This window comes from Triturus cristatus, chromosome 4_1, assembly GCF_964204655.1.
Source record: "Triturus cristatus chromosome 4_1, aTriCri1.1, whole genome shotgun sequence".
Taxonomy (NCBI): domain Eukaryota; kingdom Metazoa; phylum Chordata; class Amphibia; order Caudata; family Salamandridae; genus Triturus; species Triturus cristatus.
The window spans coordinates 732,472,370-732,499,303 of NC_140585.1; the positions used below are offsets into that span (position 1 = coordinate 732,472,370).

At 47.5% G+C, this 26,934-nt stretch overlaps 1 protein-coding gene across 1 annotated transcript in view; it reads right to left on the reverse strand.

The window, feature by feature from the left end:
* The window catches only part of WASHC3 (WASH complex subunit 3), a 126,950-nt gene that overhangs the window by 92,142 nt on the left and 7,874 nt on the right, over nt 1-26,934 (reverse strand). Inside the window, exon 2 of the mRNA XM_085653226.1 lies at nt 20,390-20,488. Within this exon, the coding sequence (XP_085509352.1) occupies nt 20,390-20,488 (99 nt within the window). The remainder of the gene's footprint in view (nt 1-20,389; nt 20,489-26,934) is intronic.

Here is a 26,934-nt window from a genome sequence, read left to right on the forward strand (position 1 = left end):
GATATTAAACGGTATTACTGGGCCTCCCAGTAAGCTGCAATTAATCAGGGCCTCTATGGGCCCGCCCTAAACCCGGCATTTGAAATGGATAAGATGCTCCTGCCCGGTGGCGACTACAATCGAGCGCTCTACGCTAGTGTGCCCAATTCCCGCTTGACGGGACCCACGCGTGTCATGGTGCGAGTATGGCACGTGGCTAATGCAGCTATGGGCTGGAAGGACCGTTTGACCCGGGCGTCACCGCTGTATGCGTCCGAGAGGTTGGGCTCTCTGTGGACCTCGAAGGGCTTTGAGCAGTGGGACACTATAGGCATCAGTACAGTGGGGGATCTCTGGACGAGGGGAGGATTTAAAACATTCGAGACGTTGCAGGCGGAGTTTCAGCTGCGGGGCAGTGAATACTTTCGGTACCTGCAGGTCCGTCACGCGCTGGGCTCCGTCTTCCCAGACGTGGCCTCCATCCCGGAGTCCTCCCCCCTGGAGGATCGAGTGCTAGATGGCCATGTTCCGGACAGCACGATCTCCCTCATTTACAAGAAATTGATAAATGATCGCTCGGGCTTACTGGCTGGCCTCCGCGAGGCCTGGGTTGCCGATGGGCTGGAGTTGGACGACGAGGACTGGATTTCCGCGGTGGCCTCTCCGAAGGAGGTGGCCATCCCGGCTCGCCTTCGTTTCGTCCAGCTTAAGATACTCCACCGGGTGTACATGACGGGGCCAAGGCTTCTGCGTATGGGCTATGCCGAGGACGGATTGTGTAAGCGTGGGTGTGGTGCTTCAGCGACCTTTTTGCACATTTTGTGGGAATGCCCGAGGGTGGAGCGATTCTGGCGTGGTGTGCATGAGGTCCTGCGAGCGGTTACACATGTCGCGCTGTTGCCTGAAGCGAGGAGATGTTTGCTGAATGTGTGGGAACCGACCGATTACTCGGTTCCGCAGACGCGATGGGTGACTCTGGGCTATATGGTGGCTAAACGGGACGTTGCACAGCTGTGGGGATCCCAGAGGTCCCCGGCGGTGTCGGCCTGGAAAGAACACATGGATTGGTGCATGTTCCGAGAAAAGGTGGTGTATGTGGCGCGGGGTAAGCCTGGGGCATGGGTGAAGATATGGGGCCCCTGGAACGCCTACCGCGGGGATATCTGCGAGCCGCCGTTGTTGCCTCCCGCTTCACCAGCTCCATCCCCCTAGTTTACTCCCTCCCTCAGTTCCGAGCACAGTATTCTCCCAGTCCCGGACCAGTTTCCCTTCCCCTCTCGGGGGTTTTCAGTGGATGGTTTGGGGTCCCCCATTTGAGGAGCACGTGCTGCCCCTTTCGATCGTGGGTTGCCTTGCGGGTGTGTGTTTATTTATGTTGTTGTGTTGTATAAAATGAAACCGTATTGTGGGCTCAGAGCCATATGGCCCGCGTTGTGGATACCTCCTGCCTTAGTGTCTATGTAAAGCTAAGTGCCTCATTGTATGTATGTCATTTGTTATCGTCACTTTAGCGGCCGGCCGGCCGGAAGGTTGTAGGCCCATACCTGTATATATCTGAGATTGCAATAAACGGTTTCAAAAAAAAAAAAAAAAAAAAAAAAAAAGAACTTCCGGATGGCCTTTTGCTTATGGGCGGGGATTTTAATTCGGTGGTCTCGGGTGACCTGGATCGTCACCCACCCAGGGCCCTCCCCGCTGCCCAGGCTTGGCTAGGTGGCCTGTTGGAGACCTTCGGCCTGGTGGATAGTTGGCGATTAATGCATCCGACCCAATGTCAATACACCTTTCACTCTGGGGCACATGGGAGTCTTTCTAGGCTAGACTATTTCCTTATGCCCGCGGCGCAGACGGGTCGAATTCGAGAGGTCAGGCACCTGGCGAGGGGTATCTCCGATCATTCCCCGCTGTGGCTTCTCTTTGACACCGAGTCGCGGTCCGCAGGGCGGATAGCTCCCATTAACCCGTGGTACCTGTGAGACCCTACTACCCGCGAGAGTCTGGTTAAGGCTATGGACCAATACTTTCTTGAAAACGAGGGGTCTGTGTTGTCTGCAATGTCCCTGTGGGAAGCCTTTAAAACCGTAATCCGCGGACACGCCCTCTCCCAGATAGTGGTGGCTAAGAAGCTCAGGAGTGAGGCGGTGGTGAAGCTGGAGACTGACATCTCGGGGCTGGAGTCGGCCTTGGAGGCGGGTGTCACTCCGGACGGGCTCCATGCCCTCAACCTGAAACAGTTTGAATACAGATCTCTTGTCACTGACGCGGCCAAAACTATGTATAGGGAGCAGCAGGGTCGGTTGTATGATGCCGGGGACAAGGCGGGAAAGCTGATTGCGTGGCTGGATAAGAAGGAGAGAGTGAATCGTGTGGTCCCGGAGTTGCGTGTCTCGGATGGAGTGTGTGTGACTGAGCCTGGTGAGATTGTGGAAGGTTTTGCCGACCACCTCCGGACTGTGTACTCCCCGGTGACTGATAGGGATGAGGAAGATTCTCGCCTTCTCCTTAGGGACATTGCTTTGCCTGGCCTTTCTGCCGAGGACCGTGAGCAGCTGGACGCTCACTTGTCGGTAGATGAAATCGCGACTGCGATTCGGTCCCTTCGCTCGGGCAAGGCCATGGGTCCCAACGGTCTACCTATCGAATTATATAAGTTGCGCCCGGATAAACTAGCGCCCTTCCTCCGTCGTATGTTTCAGGAGTCCCTCGAGGCCGGTTCCCTTCCGGTCGACCAGCGACTGGCCACGATAGTCGTGATCCCCAAGGACGGTAAGCCACGGGACCGCTGTGCCTCTTACAGGCCTATCTCACTGCTAAATGCAGAGCCTAAAATCCTGGCTAAAGTCCTTGCCAATCGTTTGTTGAGCGTCATCTGCGATCTGATTCATCCTGATCAATGCGGCTTCATCCCACATCGCAACACCGCCCTCAACTTGCGGCGTCTCCATGGCGCCCTCGCCAGGGCAGAGTACCTCTCCGAACCGGCCGTGCTGGTTTCTTTAGATGCCACGATGGCCTTTGACACCATCGAGTGGCCATTCCTCTGGGCTGTTTTGACCAGATTCGGCTTTGGGGAGGGATTTCTTGGCTGGGTGAAGCTTCTCTACACGGGACCCATGGCTCAGGTGGTGGTTAATGGGCGGGTCTCTCGGCCCTTCGCTCTTGGTCGGGGTACGAGGCAGGGGTGCCCGTTGTCCCCTCTGCTCTTTGCTCTCGCCCTGGAGCCACTCGCCGCTTGGCTCCGCTGGGAGCCCTCGCTCAGGGGGATCCGGTGGGCCCCGGGCTTTGAGGATCGGGTCTCGTTATATGCTGACGATATCCTCCTGTATCTTACCTCGCCGCGGCAGTCGCTTAACGTTCTCTTCGATGTTCTGACTTCCTACGGGAGAAATTCGGGTCTCACGATTAACTGGTCTAAATCCTTTGTCTATCCTATCTCCGGTGGCCCTCCTCTCCTGCCGCCTCGGCTTCCGATCCAAATATCTCTGTCCGGCTTTAAATACCTGGGGATACACATCTCGTTGGACCCGGTAGCTCGCTATGAGCACTATCTCCTGCTTCCACTTCGACGTTTGAGGGAAGACACGGCTCGGTGGTGTAGGCTGCCCCTGTCCCCACTGGGTCGGGCCGCATTGTTTAAAATGATGTCCCTTCCCAGGTTCCTCTATGCACTTCAGAACTCCTTCGACATCATTCCCGTGGCCTACTTTCGGGAAGTAGAGAGCCTGCAGAGGAGATTGGTGTGGGACGGACGGGCGCGTATCGCCCTGGCCAAACTCACTCTCCCTTGGTACGACGGGGGCATCGCGCTTCCCGACATTCGCAGGTATTACTGGGCCGCACAGCTATCATCCATTGACCACGCCACGTATGCGCCTGGCTTGAACCCGGCGTATGAGATGGATAAATTCCTGCTTCCCGGCGGTAACTATAACAGGGCGCTTTACTCCCGCTCGGCTGGACGGACCCTGACGGGCCCCACTAAGATCGCGGTACGGATTTGGAAGGCGGCCAACGTAGCCATGGGCTGGAGTGAGCGACTGACATGCGCTACTCCTTTATTTGCCTCCGACCGACTGGGAAGCCTCTGGACAACGAAGGGGTTTGACCGTTGGGACACGATTGGCATCAGTAGAGTGGGAGACTTATGGATGAAGGGCGCGGTTAAGACCTTCGCGGCGCTCCAGAGCGAATACGAACTCACGGAAAAGGAGTTCTTCCGATACGCCCAGGTTCGGCACGCCCTGCTCTCTGTCTTTGGGGAGGGGACCAAGATCCCGGCCTCTTCGCCCCTCGAGGACCGCATACTTGATGGTCATGTTCCCGACAGTACTATCTCCTTAATCTATAAAAAACGTATTAATACTCGGGCTGACCTATTGGTGCGCCTTCGGGAGACGTGGACGGGGGACGGGGTGGAATTAGACGACGAGGACTGGCAGTCCGCACTATCATCCCCCAAGGAAGTTGCCATTCCAGCCCGCCTCCGCCTGGTTCAGCTAAAGATTCTCCACCGGGTGTATGTTACGGGCCCCCGTCTGGTCTCGATGGGGTTCTCGGAGGATGGGCTCTGCAGGCGGGGGTGTGGGCTCAGTGCCACCTTTCTCCATATCCTTTGGGAGTGCCGGGAGGTGGCGGAATACTGGCGTCGGGTTCATGGGGTCATGGGACAAGTCACCGGGGTGGCGCTGCTGCCGGAGGTGCGTCGCTGTGTCTTGAATGTGTGGGAGCCCAATGATTATAACGCGGCGCAGACTCGGTGGGCGGCCCTGGGCTACATGATTGCCAAGAGGGATATAGCGCAGCTTTGGGGCTCCCAGCGGCCACCCACCGTGTCAGTATGGAAGGAAAACATGGACTGGTGTATGTTTAGGGAGAAGACTGTATATGTGGCCCGCGGTAAACCCGGGGCATGGGGTAGAATTTGGGGGCAATGGAACGTATATCGTGGGGGTATCTGTACGCCCCCCCTAGTGGACACCGATATTGCTTTGTCCCCCTGACCCTTGATGGTTCCTCGCAACTGATTGTGATAATCGAATATAGATGTTCCTTTCCCGTTACCCCCCCCCCCCGATCTTTCAGTACTCCCTCCTGTTGATAGCTAATTGAAGTCTTGGAGTAAAAGTCCCCCGGATGTAGCCTGACCCACGTTTTCTGCCCGTATGCCTCGCCTTTTGTTTTTTGTTGTTATTTATGTTAAATGTATGTCTCCTGCCTTTCTCGAGCTATCCTGAGCCATTTATGGGGCTGGGCCCCAGGTGTCGCCTACTGCCTTGACTAATGTGCGATCCTTTCTGAATCTAGCGGCCGGCCCTGGTGGTTGTAGGCCCATGCTTGTAACTGATTTATTGTTTCAATAAAATTTAAAAAAAAAAAAAATATATTCTTTTTTATTACTAAAGGGAAGAACACACAAGTATAGATATTTGGGGACAGTCCTGACACTGACCCCGCTCATAGACGTACCCTCTAGTGAAATGATTCATCACGAGGCGCTGTCAGACAGGAAAGGTGCCCAGAAGCCCAATAAACAAGATACGATGCGCTATGTAAAAATGGCAGAACGCAGTATTTCAGCCGGAGCCTGGTGCCCACATCACCATGAAATGAATGAAATGAAATGAAATGAAAGAGGCATTTATAGAGCGCATGGCTACCCTAGGGCCTCCCAGCGCTGAGAACCAGACGGCGAGGGGCAGATTAAATTATACCGTAGGAAAAAGATGCGTCTTCAAAAGCTGTCAAAAGGGCAGGTATTCCTCCTCCAAACGGATGGAGTCTGGGAGGGTGTTCCAAGTCTTAGAAGCGACATAGGAGAAACAGCGACCTCCACATCTGGTCCTGACAATTCTCGGTACCATGGCAAGGCGCTTATTTCCAGAGCGAAGGTGCCTTCTGGGATGGTATGGAGAAACTATCCTTTGAAGGATTGGAGGACCATTCGCGGCCATGATCTTGTGCGTGACACAGAGGGCCTTGAATTTAATCCTTTCTAAGACAGGAAGCCAGTGCAATTGTCTAATTGCTCTTTTTGCTGATTCTCGCCGCGAAATTTGCAAGAGAATTCTTGCCGCACAGTTCTGGACCTTCTGTAGTATGCATATTGTGGACTGGGGGGCTCCTAAATATAGGGCATTAGCGTAGTCCAGACGCAACAGTATCAATGCCTGGAGGAGTAGTCTTCTTGCATGAAATGGGAGAAGAGGCAAGATCTTTCGTGCTGACTTCAAAATCCCGAAGCAGCACCCAGCTACCTTGTTAGCCTGTGTCTTCATGTCTAATCTTGCATCCAGCCAGACTCCTAAGCTCTTGATGTGATTTTTAGGAGTGGGCGGGTTTCCCATACAACTAGGCCATGCTAACGGCATGTCTGGAGGCAAAGGTTTTCCCAGCAGCATAAGGTCTGTTTTTGCTCCATTGAGCTGGAGGCAGGACTCTTTCATCCAGACGGATATTTCCTCCAGGCATCTGGAAAGATTACTTCCTGGCTGTCCTGGGTCTTTAAGGGAGACAATCAACTGGGTGTCATCGGCATACGTAACAATTTGTATGCCGAATGCCTCCACAATTTTGGCTAAAGGACACATGTAAATATTAAAAAGAGTGGGGCTAAGTGATGAGCCCTGAGGCACTCCACTCTTCAAAGGCACATTCCTAGAAGTCACATTCTCCTCAAAGAGCTGGAACGTGCGGCCTTCCAGAAAGGAGGCTATCCATCTCAGTGCGGTACCGTTCATCCCCATCTCGTGACATCTTTGATGGTTGACGGTATCAAAAGCCGCACTGAGATCAAGGAGGATTATTGCAGCTGATCCTCCTGAGTCCATAATTTTTCTTGCCTCCTCTACTACGGCAATCAGGGCAGTTTCCGTGCCCTGTCGAGATCTAAAGCCAGTCTGTGTTGAGTGCAAACAGTCATGTTCCTCCAGATAAGTGGAAAGGGTAGTATTAACGTACTTCTCTGCTATTTTAGCTATTCCCGGGAGCAGGGAGATAGGGCGATAGTTGGCCATTACCTCCGGATCTGATCCAGGTTTTTTTTAGCAGGGCCTTTACCATCGCTTCCTTCCATAGTGAAGGAACCTTGCCTGTTGACAGTGAGGAGTTAATAAGAGTTGCGATAACAGGGGCTACTTCTGGGGCAACCTTGTGCAACACCGTGGGGGGCGCCTGGTCTTTAGGGGAGCCTGATTTAAGTTTATTAAGTAAGGACATCGCTGTATCTGAATCCAGGGGCGGAAAAGATTCCAGACTCTGGTCTCGGCGGTCTCTAGTTTCTTCCATCGAGGCATTAAGGTCAGAAGTGGTGACTGTCGAAAAGGCTGAGTAGATCGCCTGTACCTTATCGTGGAAATACTCTGCTAAATTGTTACAGTGACCTTGTAGATCAGTAGGGGTCGTCGTGGTGAATGGAGGGGTAGTCAAGGACTTAAAAATTTTAAAAATTTCTTTAGGAGAGTTAGGTGCTGATAAAATCTTTGCTTCATAAAACTTGGATTGTGTTTTCGTAATCTCGGTTTTATACAATTTTAGTGCATCACGATAGACTTTCTTTTTTTCAAGTGAAAAGTCTTTCCTCCACTGCCTCTCAAGTTGCTTACAATTCCGTTTGAGATCTCTCAGCTCCATAGTAAACCAAGCAACTTTTTTTGGGCCCTTTTTAATGTCCCTGAGTTTTATAGGGGCTAATACGTCCAGTGAATTTTTAATCCAGAGATTGAATTGTAAATTTGCCTTCTCAGGGTCAGGGTCTAGACAGGGACGGGTTTCTTTGAGAATGGCAGCCCATTCTTCCACAGAAATATTAGACCAATTCCGGTTCAGAATTTTGGAGTGGTTTCCAGCTATCCTACTCGTGGAGGCTGACCAGGAAAATGAGATAAGATAATGGTCCGTCCAGGGGAGCGGCTGTGGGTCGTCTACCTGGATGCAGGTATTGGTAAAGATCGGGTCCAGCAGGTGACCTTTGACATGAGTTGGACCCGTCACTTTCTGAGAAAGGAGTAGCACCTCTAAGGCGTCAGATACTTCCTCCACATACGTGGCCGTGCGGGATTCAAGGTGTAGGTTAAGGTCTCCCAGAACAGTGAAGTTCGGCAGGGAGCTAACCAGTAGAGAAGTATTATCCACCAAGTCCCCGAGAAAAGATCCAATCACACCTGGGGGTCGGTATATTAACATACCTGAGAAGTTGCATGTGGGTGTAAATTTAATTGAAAAGGAGCAACTTTCACAGTCTCGGATGAGCCCGTCCGAAATCCTGCAGCTAAAAGAATCCCTATGGATAATGGCAAGCCCTCCCCCTCTGGTAAGGGAGCGGTCTTGTCTTTGGATAGTGTAACCTGGGGGGAGTGCCTGAACAACCCCTGAATTAGACCAGTCCATAAGCCAAGTCTCAGTGAGAAACATTATATCCGGGCTGGTATCTTCTAGGAGCAGTCTCATTTCAAGCGAATGTTTTGGTAGTGAACGGCAGTTTACCAGCTTCATTTTGTAGTCAGAATTTACAGGACATATCTTTCCTGCCTGATCCTCTGGGTTCAAGGGGAAATTGCATTGAGTGCAGTGAGTCTGGTCAAAGGGGGGGCCCAAAGAATGATGACATTGTTGTGTGCCACGAAATTTTCTTAACTGATCGGACGTATAGGGGCGCAGTGTTACAGCAGCGGGAGCAGGGGTCATGGCCTCTGGTCTCGGTCGGGCGCGGACGGGCGCAGACGGGCTTGCCATTGGCGCGCCAGAGGCACGCCAGAGGCGCGCCCGCTGCACGCGTCTGCTGCGCGCTCGCCACATCCGCCCCTTTTCAGCCAGGACGCCCAAGCTCTCTGCAGCAGCTGCACCGCTGACCTCCACCTCCCAAGATGTCCGCCGTCCCCGGAGTATAACACACAACTCCGTCCCCGAGTTCACGCTTCAGCTGACCCCACAAGTCAAGAGCAGGTAAAGTGCAATTAGTAATGATTTAAAAGAGTTTTTAAAAAGTTAAAAGGAGTAGCGATTCAATGTTTAAAAATTATCTAAAATAACGCACAGCTCGAGCACGCAGCTTCCTTCGGAGCCGCCTAGGTTCTAATGCGCGCTCGCCACATCCGCCCCTTTTCAGCCAGGACGCCCAAGCTCTCTGCAGCAGCTGCACCGCTGACCTCCACCTCCCAAGATGTCCGCCGCCCCTGGAGTATAACACACAACTCCGTCCCCGAGTTCACGCTTCAGCTGACCCCACAAGTCAAGAGCAGGTAAAGTGCAATTAGTAATGATTTAAAAGAGTTTTTAAAAAGTTAAAATGAGTAGCGATTCAATGTTGAAAAATTATCTAAAATAACGCACAGCTCGAGCACGCAGCTTCCTTCGGAGCCGCCTAGGTTCTCATGTTACCATGACAGCTGAACGAGGGTGGGCTGCCTCAGCGAAAACCCCCACAGCGCAGGTGGTTAACCGTGGCTCGAGGCACTTAAAAAGCACATCGCACCTGGGTGCTGACACTTTTAAAGCCGCTTGGAGGCTCCGTGTTTTCACAACAATCCTCAACAACTCACCGGGATCGCGACATAACTGCAGATTAAATGCTGGTAATCTGCCATCGATTGATTCCAGTGCGTTAATTGGCTTTTTATGCAGATAGTTTACAACTGTTAGGAGTGGGGAAAGTGCGTTCTGACGAGGCCCACGCTGTTCCGAAGTGTTATGTTATCAGTGACGGGGCTACAGAAATGTGGAGCCAGAGAGTGCTTTACTGGTTGATTAAAGCCGGGAGTTCAGACATGCGACGGGGTCTGCCTGAGAAGGCCTGCTCTGTGCACACACTCACAGCTGACGCCGGCTCTGAAGAAGGACACGTGCTCATGTTTCTTCGCCGAGGGAGGGCTGCTAGTGTTCTGCTGCTTATAGCATTCCATTCCATCGTTTCTTGCTCTGAACGGAGGCAAGGGCACGCCCTCTGCCTCGGTTATTTATTTATTTTGTAATAGTGTGCACCGCAGAACCCTTTTGCTAAAGAAGCTTGTGGCTTTTTGGTTATAGTGCACAAAATAGTTACTCTGAGAGAGTTAGACAGACAGTTACACTGACAGAGTCAGACTGAGGCACACACACAGCTGCAAGGAGGCAAACACAAAGTCACTTGAGGCAACGAGCGGCTGTTTGTGTCAATTGGGGAAGGCACAGATTTATATTGAGACACACGCACAGTTACAATGAGGTAGAGTCACAGTGACACTGATAACAAGCTGTCGGCATTGGGAAAAATATAGTGCATAGCAGATGAGTGTGTAACGCCGCAAGTGAGAGATCTAATCCCGGTGGGAGGGGCTAAAAGGAGACAAGGCGGCAACAAGGAGGGACTAAGAAGCCTCCTTTTCCAATCGGGAGCCTGCGTTTTGCATGCAGGATGACGCGAACCAATTAAAAAGATGGGCGGGGCTTCAACTCTGCTTCCGAGAGCTTTGGAATCTGTATTGATTCCAAGAAGCTCTCGTATGACGAGCGCGGCGCATGCGCTGCTCACGACAGGCTCTCGTATGACGAGCGCAGCGCATGCGCTGCTCACGTCAGGCCGAGACCTAAAAAGTAAGGTTTCGTGTTTTCATACTCCTGGCGAAATGAGTGAGAAAGATCAGAACAGAAGACATTTCAATTTCAAGTTCTGACACAAAAAGAAATATTGCAAATGTCATCTGTAGAAGCCATGAATCGGGGAAAAATACATTTCTGAAGAAAGGCTTAAGAGGATTGTCCTGCAAATGTCCCCTTTCGTAAATCCTTAGCAGCTGCACTGTATTGTTCAGAAATACACCCTTTTCACACTTAAGTGGGAAACTGACTGCATGCTATATTTATGACAAACAGGGAATCCCAGAATCAAGGCTTAAATGCTAATCCCGGCACATCTAAGCAGAACTCTCACAAGGAAAATAAAACAAAGAAACTCTAAAGAGAACCCCAATCTTTGTCAAAACCAGACCAGGTAGAAGAAGCCCTCACATGCCAATAACTGAAAACCATATAAACTGGAATCAGAAAATACCTGGCTGTATTGAGAGGGGACCAGAAAAAAAGAAATTACAGATAGAATCAAGCATTTGCAATGCAATAGGTCTCGCCTTTAGAAGAGTTTGAGCTATTGGCATTGTAAATGACAATACCTTTTATTTATGTATTGTTTTTAAAACAGATAAATAAAAGGCATTGTCATTTAATATGCCAATAGCTTAAACTCTTGCAAATGCAAGACCTATTGCATCTCAAATGTGTTCGGCGTCTGTGCTATAAAAAAATTTAAAGCGTTGGGAGACAGCATATCCTGCCTGATAAAGCTATTTGAGAAAATAGTGCTTGGATGCATTAATTAAAGCCTACCGAGTTTACAACACACGTAACAGGGGGTGTCTTCATGGGAGGTTACAAAATGAGACAAGGCGGTACTAAGGAGGGACTATTAAGCCTATTGACCAATAAACAGCCACAGTTTCTAGTGGACGATGACACAAGCCAATGACAAATATGGGTGGAGAGAAGGCGGGTCTCGAAGTCCCTTCCTGAACACAGCATGCCTCGCAGAGGAGCGCATGCACTGCCCAAGCTCGACCTATAAAGGATATTGGAGCTTGGGGGTAATGGTTTTCAGACAGGAAGAGCAGGTGTTTACATAGCAAGCACTCATCACACTGCAAGACCAAAATATAGCACTCCAAAGCAAACTGGAAGACTTAGAAACCCACTAACAGCAGAAGTATATAGAAGGGGACTAACGAGGTTAACAAAGGGGGACAGCATAAATAGTACGTCCAAAAGACCTTCGAGAGACATCCTTAGCCAAGACAAACTTGAGCCTACTGAACTAGACAGAACGCACCATGAGGCAGCTCGATTAAACAGCCTCAAGTGCACACCAGATATCTAAAGGGTTCATTGATACCAAATGAAAGTGACAAAAATGGAGGTGGCGAGATAAGCGGGCAACATGCATCTTAACTAAATTACAATCCATATCTTTTAAGACCTGTCCTTAGCTATCCTTCTGAAGCGGTGAGACTTTAAGAACATCACAGACTAACCTGTTGTCCCTGGCCACAGGTTATCAACCACTGAACTAGGGTATCAAAATATCGGCACTTTTAGACACAAATCGATAGCCACTCCATGAAAATAGTTCATTTGAATGTTTCTAACTTGAATGCCCCGGTCATATCAATAGCAAAAATCCAACTACTTAGGGAGAAAGAGGCGGATGTCTGTCTCCTCCAGGAGACACCCAGCTAGACTCCTCAAGACCAAGGTCTAGGTGTTACCCAGAAATTACTTCTCCTGCATCCCCAACAAACAAAAAGGTTTAGCCATCCAAATAGTAAAAAATTACATCCACAAGATATCCCACTTCAAAACATATTTTCAAAGAAGGTGGCTTCTACCTACTTTTATAGCCAACACCCACTCATTCTCCCTTTAAAATGTGCACTTCCTCAACTCGGGCCAAAACATATTTCTTCAAATCACTATCTCAACGGCTCTTGGAGGAAGGAAAGGGAGGTAATGGTTGTTGGTGCCTCCAAGGATAAATCACTGCTGAGATCGGATGGTTGTAGCTAATTTAGACTAGAAACCACTCAATGGCATACCATGAAGGGCCTAATAGATGTCTGGAGCGGGGAACCGCCTAACACTGCTATATTCTACTCATAAACACAGAGGACATACATTAGGTTAGACCACGTTTTGGTCTCCACAATTCTTCGGAAGGTTATACTCGCTTCTGAGATGGGTACTCTCACTCTCTCAGCCCAAGCACCAATATAGATAAATGTTCGAAAGACACACTCCTAAATTTAAGGAAAAATTCACAAAAGTAATAGCATCCTATCTAGCTGATGACATAGAAAAAGTAGACATCAATACACTGTGGGAGGCTCTCACAGCAGTGATCAAGGGGCATCTTACTGTTGCAGTAGCTGTCATTGATATGGACAGAAAACCTGCGAGGCAAACACTGGAAGCTCAAGTAAGTTGACTAGGAGAGATCTATGAAAGAATGGACTCCTGGAAACTTTGGCACCACCTCTCCACTGCAAGTGCACAGCTTAAGGCCTTAGATAATAAGGCTGAATATGTGCTGAATGACTACAGTGGCGGAGGTAAGGATGGCAGACAGGATCCTAGTGATTTAGCATAGAGGTGTCACTGCTAGATGCAGAGTGGTATATATTGGGCGACATAGTGGGAAAATATGGAAAAGAAACCGTGAAATTGCTAATGTCTTCAATGACTATTATGATAATCTGTAGGCAGCAGAGGACTCTCCAGAGTCGGAGATTAAAAACTATGTATAAGGTTTTCAGGTACAACTCATAACAAAAGTCTAATCTGAACATCCAGATGAACCCATCTGATCAGAGAAGGTAATTACCCGTTTAAATAGACTACAAAAGGGGAAGGCACCTGGCCTCGACGAGTTCCCACCTCTGTTCTATAAAACCTATTCCAATGTGGTGTTCCCAGTATTGACAATACTATTCAACAACTTTCACAAACAAGATATAATGACTTAACGTCAGAAACTAAAATATTAGTGATCCCTAAGATTGGTAAGGGCCCCATAAGTTGCTTTACCTACAGATCTAAATCAATCCTGAACACAGATTCAAACCCCTTCACATGAATTCTGGCAGCTAGATTGGACTCCCCTTTACTAGGATTCATTGAGCCTGATAATACTATTTTTATACCATTCTATACTAGTGGAGTCAATACAAAAAAAATCCACCTCATTGACAATGTTCACCGAATGCAGAAGGATGCTTTCCTTGGGTCTAGAGAAGGTGTTTTCATAGGGTGAATTGGACATGTCAAGCCCTTGTCTTAAGTAGCTTCAGATTTAGCCCTGCATTCACCTCTTGGGTGCTTTGTGGTTACTATACCCCCTTGCAAAAGCATGGACAACCTCAGATGCATTCGCAGAGGTACAAGACAGATGTCCTCCTCCCCCCTAGTTTTTGCCCTCAATAGATTTACTGGCTAAGAAAATATGCCGCGAGTAGGACCTGCAGGGAGTAAAAATATGTTGTGATACACATTAACTCACTATGTATGCAGAAAACATCCTCCTGATATTGATGAACCCGGACAGTTCTATACCAACTGTCACGAAACACCTATGAGATTTTGGCTAGATTTCAGGCTTCAAAATTAACTTCACTAAGTCACATGTGCCGAACTGATCACTCCCATAGAAGAAATTAGAAGGCCTCACGCTGTCCAATTGTAGAGGCTATACATCGTATTGAATAACTGGAGGTCAAAATTACATTGTCCTTAAATAATTAAACTGAAACAAACTACTCCTGCCTCATCAGCGAGGTTGCGGGACCGCCAAAACTTGGCACACAAAAGGCCTATCCTGGATCGGTCACATAGCAGATGTAAAAATGATAATCCTTACCAAGGTTTTATTTCCAATGCAAGCCATTCCTCTCCGGATACCACCCTCTATACTTGATAAATTTAAAGAGTCCATTGGAGAGTTTACATGGGAAGGGAAGAAACCCAGAATTGCCAGAGAGAGACAACATAATTCTTTATAGCAAGGGGTCTACAAACACTATGAAGTAACAAAGCTACAGTTTGTTTTTAAATGAAACCGATAGAACCAGGCAAACACTGGTGCTCTGTACACCAGACTATCTCTTGCACACATACGTGGAAGGCGCTAGAGAGTGTGGAGCCTCTACCCATACAGGAGAACCCTTAGCAGTATGGGATAAAATGGCTCAGAAGAATGAGCTGGCCAGTTCACCCCCCCCCTCCCCCCCCCCCCCCTTTTTACCACTATTTTTGAAAACTCCTTATTCCCACCAGGTCGATATATTAAGGCTTTTGATGCATGAAGAGTGGCTGGTTGCAAAAGAATAAGAGACCTACTGAGTGAGTCAGGCATCGAGGAGTTTGACACGCTCAGATGGTAGTATGGCATCAGTGAAAATGTACGTTTCTGGTACTTTCAAATTAGGCAATAGATTTTGCAATCTGGAAAGCTGTGACCCGCAATTTAACTGCCTTTGAAAAATAGATTAATTGAAAAAGGGTGACAATGGCTAATATCAATTATACAACTATATTAGAATCGGACTGAAAAGGGAGAAAGAACTATAGCATACAATATCAGATGAAGAGTGGGTATTAATATGTATGGAAGGATACAAAACACCACTTAAGTCACGTCCTTCAAAGAAAGCGCTGCAAAGATAAATCACTAATGGAATCTCACCCCAGGCAAAATTGGAACTATATGACCAAAGTAGGTCCAGTGCATACTGGGGAGTGTATGGCCTTGAATGCACATTATCTCACATGCTCTGGGCTTGCCCAAGGCTCTAGGCTTTCTAGAATGAGACTCTTGACATAACTGACACGATATCCCTAGCAGAGCTGCAGCTGCCTAGACTCCTAGCAAACACCATACTGGGCCTGACAGAAAGATTCAATTTCCAGCTAATTCAGTAAAAGGTCATTAAATTGCCTTTGTGTTATTTGGCTACTAGGCAGGCAGTCTTGGGTAGGTGGAGAAAGCCAATACAACAGCTCTTTGTTGCACTGAGTTATCATATCCATCACTCTCAATCTAATCTGTAGGAGAGTGAGGTTGGTTAGGTGGATCTCGCCCTGACAAATGTTTGGAAAAATGCATGGCATATTTTCAAGATAGAGTGACTTCAGAGAATCCATGAGTTTTCCTGGTAGTTCTAAAGGGAAGTATATTGAATTTTTTTATTAACTGTGCAATTAATTAAAATCTTCACGGTAAAAACATAGAAACAAGCAGGTAAAGAAAGATCACAGTAAAAGTGGCATCAGATAAAATTTGGTTGATGTACCATCCCCCCTCCCTGCAGCACCCACTCGATCAGTCAGCGCAGGTGGTCATTGTCATGAGTCCTTGCACAAAGTTTCTAAGGCACCTGCGTAAACCTTGGTGGTTTTCTACTTCAGCAATTTGTAGACCAATCTCCTTGGCCCTTCGATTCCATTAAGTATATGCCACAGTACCCACGGGCACTGTTTCTCAAATGCAACAATACATACGAACCTTTGAGAAAATTGTTCATTCAATACAAAAAATCTGGAAAGGCACAGTAGGTAAATATATCTTGTACACAGGAGAAGAAGAACTTATCTGATCCGCTTTACCTCAAAAGAAATGTGTTTTGAAAATCCTAAATCAATAGAAATTACACAGACTAAGCTCTTTTCAAAAACAAAATATTACGCCCCCTCAAAATGTATCTGTCAGAAAATAAAATACATCCAAAACGGGTAAGGTTATTGCTCAATATAGCAGGGTGACAAAATTATATTTTAGAGTTATGCTAATAGAATGGTCTTCAAATATAGCAGACATGCTCAACGTGCAAGCCTGTGAGGGGTGACCAGTGATGCACAAATAAGTCACTGCTGCTCATTGTGTAAGGAGTCTGCTCAGAATTTGCTCCACTACATAAAGCAAACACTATCATGGCAGTAGTACTATGCCCGCCCAAACAGAAAGCATGCATTGCTAATGCAGCAATCTTACTTATCCATAATATGTAAAGCAGAAAATACTATGCCAGTTTCATTTCCACTTTGCCCATGTATTCAAATCATGTTGCACTTTACTCACATATCCCAGTTAAAATCTCTATGGCCTTCTTTACCAACCCGTGGTATATACAACACCATCATGTTAACAGTTTTTACATCCAAATCACACAAAAACTGAGGGGGGAGAGGATAAATGTCCCTCTTCGACCTCCCGCTTAAGATCTTAGTCACAACAGTAGAAGAGGGATAATAAAACTTAACAGTGATAAGTGAGTGTAGGGAAAATACACTGGGTTTATAAAACTGCCCTTACACACAGCAAGCTGTGTCATGCTTCATCATGGTGCTGCAGACACACCTCCGCGCAGACCAACGCTGGAGGTGGAGCAATAGGGAGGGGGAAGACAATACAACATAAAGTGTAGGATCACAAGTGAGAAAAATGTGCAGAAAAAATGATGCAAAACTGGTGTCAGGGAGTCCCTTTAACAATTTTAATATTGGGCACCCTGTCCAGATATAAAATGAAGAAAATATGGATGCTGGGTTGGGGAGCTTATAATGAGACGCTAACCCCTCCACTCTGCAGAACCGTCGACATGTTTCAGCCGGCAAAATGTAATACCCCGGCTTTCTTCAGGACTCTCAATATTGTGACCCCTAAGTGCTTACCCTACCTCCTTCAAATCCAGGAGTAGTGGGAAAGTCACCCTGCCGAGTCAATGCTCGGTTGAAAAGTAGTGGAGCCCCTTGTTTCTGAAGAGGAACCTATAAAAGGGTTAACAAACAAAGAACAAGTGAGGTGCTGAGTGATGTGTCCTTCATACAACAAATAATGAATAAAAATGCGGTGTATCAACCCCACATACTTCTCCCACCATCCTTCTATGCAAGGGCACACCCACTCAAAACTAAGAAGGTAGCGCCTCATAGCATTATGACTCTCAAATTAGTCACACTCAAAGAGTGTATCCATAGATCGTGAACATCTTCTGGAGTGAAGATTCTTAAAATAAATTTAAATTTAAACAGTGACATTACACGGGCATCGCAAGCTCAGGGACACCAAATGCACCATCACCAGTCCACTAATTCTTACCGAGTTTATTAGAATCCTTAACTCGAACTGGCGGGGGAGTGAGAACAGCTCCCTGTAATCACATTCTGTTTGATGAAGGAAATGGAGAAAGGGGTTAAACCTTGTTTTCAGAAAGAATAAGCTGTATGCACCTAGAAACGGGGCGGGGGGGGGGGGGGAGGTTGGGAAGCGACACCATCTGGATGACTACCTATCCCCCGTAATACGTATCAAAGTGAATGTGGACAAATCCCCCAGCTTTCAGAGTTAATTTGAAGCCGAGCTGATAATACGTGCCACTTCAAGCAACCGTTAGTGCAGTTACAAAAAAACGGTTTGAAAAAGCTGCGGGCATAATACCGCTCGGGTAGTCCCCTCTCTCTGCCTCCACTTACTGTCTGAAAGGTAAGCTGTCGCTCGACACTACTTTGTCTCTACCCGGCGCCGCGTAGAACTATTGAACGGTGCCCTCGGGGCTACTGTTGAATGGGTCTGACTCCACCCACCCTATCGTCATCAACTGCGTAACCGCCGTCCCACGGAAGTACGGGACAACTAGAACGCTCATGACGTTCTAACGCATCCCTCCAGTATGATGGTCTCATCAGTAGTGGTTGTAAAAACGGAACGATCTCTGGCTTTTACAAAAGATGTACAATTAAAGAAATACAGAGAGGAGTCAAAATACACATATAATGCATCTCCCTAGCATACAGATATTGATTGGAGGGGTGAAGAATTTTCTCCTTACAAGCAAAATAATTCTTAAGACATAATTCAGAGTGCCTTAAATGCGTATGTGATAAATCTACACGAGTATATAAATGTTTCATGGTGTGTGAGCAATTTACTCCTTTCTGGGAAAACACTGTTCATTAAAAACGGATTTCAGTGATAGGTGTTAGTTTGAGTGTTCATGTGAATACAAAAGGACAGGTGCATCAAACCTTTCTTTTACCCCAACCTCAGACGGTGAGAGCAAGATAAAATTAGATATCCCCCTAAGCAGAACAAGTTCTTTCCAACTGTCAGAGGAGCTGGTCTAAAAAGGGGCGCCCTAATAGTGCTCCTACTGTTCTACGGGAGTAAAAACCACGATGGTTCAAGAATTTTGAAAGCTGTTCCATGGGATGTCATCATTTAGCCCCCTGGAGTGGCTGCAAACCCTATAAATCCACTTTTGCTCTCGTATAAACAGGGCTTTTTCTGGGTTACCCATACTCATGTTAATGTTAGGTTTGTCAATGACAGTCCAGAAGAAATCCTCGGCCGAGTGACTCTTCTCTTTAAAATGATTTGTCAGTCTGCTCACAGTCCGTTGGTATCTGAATGTGGACCTATGCTCCATAATTCTTGTTTTAACCCGTCTGGTGGTCATCCCCAGGTACATGAGGTCACACGGGCATCTCAACATGTAGATTACATAGGAGGAATTACAATTCGTGTTCCTCCGTTGCTCCCACAGATGGGTCAATCCAACCTCCACTGATTTAGTGTTGGCTGTAAGGTGGCACACATCGCACATCCCACATCTCGTGTGACCAGTGACTGGAGGAAGGGACGAGGTCAACCTTTCTTCTTCTATGCCCTCCTGTCTCAATCTGGGATTTCTCGGTCCGGTATGAACCAGCATATCTTTAATGTTTTTGCTCCTCTTGAATGAGAACAGGGGTTTCTCGAGTCCGAGTCCATTCGAATTTAAGGATCTTCCAATTATGTAAAATGATTTTTGGGATGCTGCTCGAAGCTGTATTAAATGTAGTGACACAGACTGTTCTTTCCGTAGATGGTTTGTCATTCGGCTCGAGGAGTGTGTCCCGGTGGCAATTGCTTGCTCTTTTACGCGCCCTTTTGACAATATGCGGAGGATAGTTCCTTTGTAGAAATCTCTTCTGTAGGGAGTCACCTTCCAACCTATAGTCTGCTAAGCTTGAGCAATGACGCCGAAGGCGCAAGAACTGTGCAACTGGGAGATTCTCCCTAAGGGACTTGGGATGAAAACTTTTGAATGAAAGCAGACTGTTCTTATCCGTTGGTTTATGGAACATTCTTGTATGTAAGCCACCTTCTGCTGGAAAAATGGTGAGGTCCAGGAACGGGAGACTCACATTGGTGACAGTTGAAGTAAACAGTCACCAATCATTTTTTCTGCACATTTTTCTCACTTGTGATCCTACACTTTATGTTTTATTGTCTTCCCCCTCCCTATTGCTCCACCTCCAGCGTTGGTCTGCACGGAGGTGTGTCAGCAGCCCTATGATGAAGCATGACACAGCTTGCTGTGTGTGAGGGCAGTTTTTTAAACCCGGTGTATTTTCCCTACACCATTAAGTTTTATTATCCCTCTTCTACTGATGTGACTAAGAACAGTTTTTACATGCCCGGGCAAACAAAGGTCCAATGGCATGTACTTTCCTCTCAACCAAGCATGTAAAGCACCATTGAAATTCCCATTTCCACATAGCACATGTAGGTGCAGCTCCATTCCTATGCATGTTGCATCCCTGCTCCTCTTCTTCCTCAAACCATCCTCCTGCTGAGCGCTATGTGGGGCGAGTTAGAGCATAATATGAACGAAGAGCATGGACTGTTTGGAGATACTGAATGAGCAGGAAAGCGATCATTCCTAACACGAGAAGTTCCAGCTCCTCCCTCCATTCCCATTAACCTATACCAAGCCATTGGCTTGGTTACATTAGCAAACAGATTTTATATTTTCGACACAGCTTGTAAATTTTAACAGTTGCAAATTCTCCTACATACCTCTTCACAAACTGCAGAAAAACGGTTTAGGAACTGGACCGTATGAACCACGAACTGGTTTAAAAATGCCACCGTTCTCTTCTGTTGAATGGCTGGAACCTACAATGGTGAGGCAAGTAAGAAATGTCATACTGCAATAAGTTGTGACCTTTTTATTATGACCTCATATTTACTGCACATCCACGTGGCAAGTTACTGCTTTGTATTACAACCTGCAACTGTAAAAGCCATCGTATAACTGTTATGTAATCCAAGCTTCCTTAGCTGACCACTTTTTGCAGTGATGTGCAAATAAGTTGATATCCGTGGCCCTCAATGTTAACATCTGTTGCATATGTGGAGTTCTCACAAAACAAGTAAATGAATATATGAAGTGATTTATAACAACTTGACAATCGAACTGGAAAACATAAATCCACCTATAGGCCAAGGGGTGTCAACCAGGTGCCAGGAGTGGTCATCACATGCCGAGATGCGCGTCACTGCTAGAGATACCACCCACAAGATGCTACAAATGCCCAAAATTATGCCAAAGATTAGTACCATCAAGTGAATGTATCATGACTGGGATTGCCACTAACTACAATTACTTACTGTAAGCACAACTGTGAATTACCGGATGAGTTTCCAGTGCTGCTCATCAAGAATTGAGTTAATCCAAGAAACCCCAAGAGCCTTCAACCTACACAGCACCATATCCAACAAACACAGCAGCACCAGTAGCACTTCTATGTTCTACATGGTTGTGTCTCTCCTGAGCAGTAAAGTCTACTGTCAGAAGCCAGAACAGGGCAGTTGGAAGGACAATACGTGGTCCTGTCCCCAGTCCTGTACCAGCTTCTGACTGGACCGAGGGTGGGGATGTACAGGGTCCCAAGCAGTTTCACTAAACAGACAGACAGCACTTTTGTGGCCAGCACAGCACAGCACAATGAACTGTACTAAATATGGGTCGCAACGGTGGATTACCTCGTAGCCATCCTTAATGAACAGCTGCCCTTAATGACCTAGTGGCAACCGTCTGGCAAATTTTAAAGTAAATGGCTTAGGATAGTACTATCCCTGCTGATTCAGACAATGGCATACATAGTAACATTTTCTAAAGGTAAAGTACTCCAGCTTTTGGCTTAGTTAAAAAAGCATCCAGGCAGCAACGCACTACGAACACATTTATACACCCACGACCAATACTGACATACAAGATGCAACGGCATTCCTACAAGATATACACCTACCCACATTCACACAGGAAGATGCCCAATTACTAGAAGCAGATCTAACCACGGACGAACTATCACTCGCATGGCAAAAATACAGTCAGGAAAAGCCCCTGGTCCCAACGACATACCTATCGAACTTTACAAGCGAGCCTCGATGAACTTAGCCCCCCACCTAATAAAAATGTATGAAGCCAGCCTGGGAAAGGGAGAACTCCCCAAAGACCAACGCATAGCCACTATCGTAGCCATTCATAAACCAGGTAAACCGCCCACTGAAAGCACCTCCTACCGTCCCATCTCCTTGATCAACGCAGAGGCCAAAATATTGGCCGAAATGCTGGCCAACAGACTTACTCCACACCTCTCGAAACTGATCCATCCGGACCAATCCGGATTCATGCCAGGGAGAAACACAACATTAAATCTTAGACGCCTACATAGTGTGCTGAGCCGCAGACATACTATAAAAGAAGAGGCCGCCATACTATCCCTTGACGCAAGAACGGCCTTCAGCTCGGTTGAATGGCCATTCCTTTTTGCAGTACTCCAACATCTAGGGTTTGGACACAAATTCTGTTCCTGGGTCCGACTGCTATACACTAACCCATTAGCTCATGTGGTGGCCAACGGACATATCTCAGAGGAATTCCCCCTGGGACGTGGAACAAGACAGGGCTGCTCCCTGTCCCCACTCCTTTTTGCCTTGGTACTAGAGCCTCTGGCAGCTTGGGTAAGGAAAGACCTAATCATCCGTGGGCTTCGATGAACGGAGGGATGGGAGGAAAGCATATCCCTATATGCGGATGACATTCTTATATATATGGCGTCACGCGACCCTCCCTGTACAGACTCCTAAAAATCTGCGAAGTATATGGGGGGTGTCAGAATACATCATCAACTGGGGAAAGTCTGTGCTTTACACTCTGCACGGGCCCCCTACAGTACTACCGAGGGGTTGTGAGGTACGGATAGTCACGGATGGTTTCAAATTTCTAGGTATTCATGTCCCGTCTGACCCAGATGATTTTATAGCCAAAAACCTTCAGGAACCGCTGCAGAGATTACGGCGAGATGCCGAACACTGGCAAGCACTGCCCCTCACTCTACGGGGCAGAGCAGCACTTTTTAAAATGATGGCGCTCCCCAGATTTCTTTATGACCTCCACACCCCAGATTTCTTTATGCCCTCCACAATACCCCTTTCAGTGTTCCCCCCTCATACTTCAAAGCAATAGACTCGGAAGTGACAAACCTTCTTTGGGATGGCAAGCCAGGTAGAACAGCAGCAGTAAAGCTGGTTAGGAGCTGGAATGAAGGCGGTAATGCACTCCCACATGTCCAAACATACTACTGGGCTTCTCAACTAACAGTAATCAATCAATGGATTCATTCGCCCTAAACTGACCCTGCATATCGACTAGACAGGCATACTTTAGGAGTAGCGAAAATCAGAGCTTGTAGGGCCCACAGCACACACCGTCCACACGTGGCATACCGTAACACGACACCTGGGTTGGAACGACAAACTAACGCAACATACCCCACTATGGGAAATGGGCACACTAGGCAGCCTGGGGCAGAGTAAGGGGTTTAGACAATGGGACGCAATAGGGATCTCGCGACTGGGCGACCTCTGGGAAAATCCTCACCTCCGCCCAATTACAAACTCAATACGAGATAGCACCCACCGAGCTGTTTCGCTCCTTGCAGATTAGGCACACCCTAGAAACGGCCATCCCATCAGACACGGTCCTTCCAGAGTCCTCCCCACTGGAGGACAGACTCCTCACAGAATATATTGACAAAAAGGCAGTATCACTCACATACCAAAAAATCATTAATAATCAGGTAGATCCTACGCAATTACTGTGTGAAAAATGGTGAACCGATGGCGGCAAATTGGACGATACCGACTGGCAGGAGGCACTGGAATCCTCAAGAGTGGTAGCAGTATCCTCCAAGTTACTTTTATACAATTAAAAGTGCTCCACAGGACATATTTTACCAGAGTAACATTAGCCAAGATTGGAAAGTCTAGCGATCAATTCTGCTTGCATTGTCTTAGGCTTAATCCCTAAACTACTGCGGCCAATAGTTCTATAAGCTTCCGCGATAATTTTAGGCAATTCTCGGGGCTTATCGAGTTCGTCGACGCGGGCTAAGCCATTAGCCACTTGAAAGTGTACCGCATCTCCCTTGAGATTACCAAGGACGAGAGTGGCAATTACATCGAACACACCGACAAGCCGCATTCCCAACTCGACCGCCGCCTCCGGACCGTGTTGATCTTGAACACGTTTGATGACGGAGGGAAGCACAGCCATAGATGGGGTGCCGAAGCACTTCGAGTAGACCAGTGCAAAAGCCATACCCCAGTTGTCACAATCTGACACTTCTGGGACTAAGTCCTTATGCAAACTAATGGTGAGGATCCTGTGTTTCTCCACAGGAGTAGAGTGCGGAAATACTGCTTCCAGCTGGTCAAATTTCTCAGCAAGCCAATAAGGCAAATCGTCCTTATCCTGGGGGCGCTTGCCCATTACCGAATTAACCATGACGGGACTAATAACAACCCCGGTCTGGCCAGCTGGCTGTCCCGCAACAGCAGGTGCCCCCACCTGCACGTTGCGCAAAACGTATTGCACTAAAGCCCTATATACAGTAATCAGGGCTGTATGGAGGACACGTAACTCATCCACCGCAACATTCAAATAACGAGGATGAGGTGTAAATCCGGCCAGCACTGGCCAAGTGGCCCCCTTGAATTGACAAAGAGCCCATTCAAACCGGTGTAACCGCATGGGGAAGGGAGCCATTAAACCAAATGCAATGCTGGCAAGCTGAAATAGGAATTTCTTGGGTCTATATGGCGTATAGTTTGCTGGAAGCCGCGTGGGAGTATAGGAGTGAAACGTATCATCATCTGCATTCACCGCCGGCATAGTCACCCAAGAGTAAAACAACTCGTAGGGATATGATGGATCGGCACTCATCACAAAAATAACAGCCATCCCATCGTCCGGCACCCCAAACTGCGTCAAATGACGTTGCAGAGGTGTCCGGCTATGCGCTGCAATATCGACAGCCATAAGGATACAGAGAAGAACAACAATGTATATTACAGTAGCACAAGGGTTCAGAAATATAAAAACCTTTTTAATTAACAAGTTTGAGGGAACCTATCGTACAAACAGGTAGGTTAAAACCGTCACTTCCGCTATCCGGAAACAAGAGTGAGGGTGTCCTGGACTAATATAAGCACTACTAAGGCGTTTCAAATCAGAAGACCAAACGTTAGGTGCGCCATGTTGCAGGGATTCTGCTCATGCACAGAACTATGCACAGGAAACCAGGACCTCAGTGAATTGCGGTGTACCAAAAACTCACCTCAGAACCCAGAACCCCAATCCAACTAGCATCAGTGTCCCATTCGTCCTCCGTATCCTCTCGGAGCTCCCAATGTATAGACAACCCAGAACAAGCGACTTAAGAGTACTCTCAGTAATGGTGGGAATCAGAAATGCCTGTTCGTTATTATTCTCATATCAGTCCACAACAAGAGTAATCAGAGACACAGTAAAGTTTAAAATGTTTATTTTATAAACTACGTGTCCTAAGATACAGTACTTTGGCTAACATAAGCAGACAAATGATTAAAATTAAAACCATCATAATTGTTACAATACCATAGAAAATGAAGGGAGAAATCATATTATAACTGATAGTGGAATACAACCACCCTCACTTCGCTAGTGAGCTAGTATTATTATACTAATAGAAGGTCTCTAGGTTTGAATGGGGAACCCCATACCGTAAAGATCAGCTTAGGTGAATTACATCACAGGATCAGCTTTGCTCTGCACCTGGAAAAGTTCTTCTCCAGAATGTGTGTCTAATGCATGCAAACTGCAATATTAAAGGCTCTTGACTTTCAGATATTTGCAGCTGTGTGCGTGTTATGGCGAGAGCATGGGCCGATCAACCTGAACTCAAAAACATACATTGTTTGGTGGCTCAGACTGTTTCTGCACACAATGTTCAGACCAAGGTCGCAGTGCACGTCTAGGGATGTGAACAACAGACAGTTCTCATGTGAAGAAAAGGCAAGCAAGCAGTTTTCAAATAATAACATGTATCTGCAGTGTTGTGTGCAAAAGCAGCCAAAAGTGGCAAGATGGCGTTTCTAATATCTAAGGCGCTTATGCTAACATAGCAATGTATGCATCTAAAACGCTGCCTCCACTACAGCATCAATGTGATGACATAGGCACCTTTTACCACACACAATGGGAATGCCCAGTGATTAAATCATACTGGACAGAAGTGATGGACACAATCACACAGGTTAGCGAAAGCCCGGTACCCCCTGTGCCTAAATGCTGTCTCAAACATTTGGGAGCCTATGGACCTAAATCACACCTCCCAAGCATGGGTAACCCTGGGTATGTTAATAGCGAAACGAAACATAGCTAGGTATTGGGGGGCAGATGCAGCGCTGCGCCTCCAAGATTTGTCAGGACTCGGGCACAGCGGCGCCTACCTAGCGTGATTTTAAGGGTACAAACTAAATTTCCCAGGATGCCCAGGCGGAAGTGGGCATAAAAGCGCGCCGTTGGCGGGAACCGGCGCGTGTAATTCTATCGTCCTTTCCGTCCCGGACTGTTCGGAAGGAAGAGCAGTTTTCAGAGGCGCTCTCATCTGGCCGCCAGGAGTTCCGGTGAAGACGTCGGAGGGCCGGCTCAGAGACTCGTTGAACCGTGAGTTACCGCAAGAGAGTGTGTCCACCACTCACGTGCTTTTCAGATCCTTGTTGGGATGGACTCTTGGGGAACTTGAAGAAAGGCGGTCGTCTGTTCTTTGGAGAGAACGAGATGACGCGGGGACCTTCATTCCCGGAGTTCTTTTGTTTTCCTTTGTTTTGTTTGCAAACATACGCAGCGGAACGCAGCGGTGTAATTAACCGCACGCTACCGTGTGCGCACTCAGCGGAACTTTGCCAATTCACTCCCGTATGTAGGGGGAGTTAAGGCGGTGACCACAACCGCGACCTTTTCAGGTGATTCAGCCTGTTCATAGTATAAATAAACAATTGGGGAACCTTACGGAGAACAGCGGTGAAGGAACCGCGTTCTACCGTACAACTCAAGGGGGAGAGAGAGACGTGACATTTTGCTAGACATTACTGGAGGCAATCAAGAGTGGAATTGCCCCAGTGGAGGCGGAGGCAAAAGTGTCTGGGGGTACGTGTGATAGCGTATGAGCTGGTGCAGAGTGCCTGGAAAGAGGGAGTGTAACGACGTTAATCTTTGTGATATTTCCTTCCAG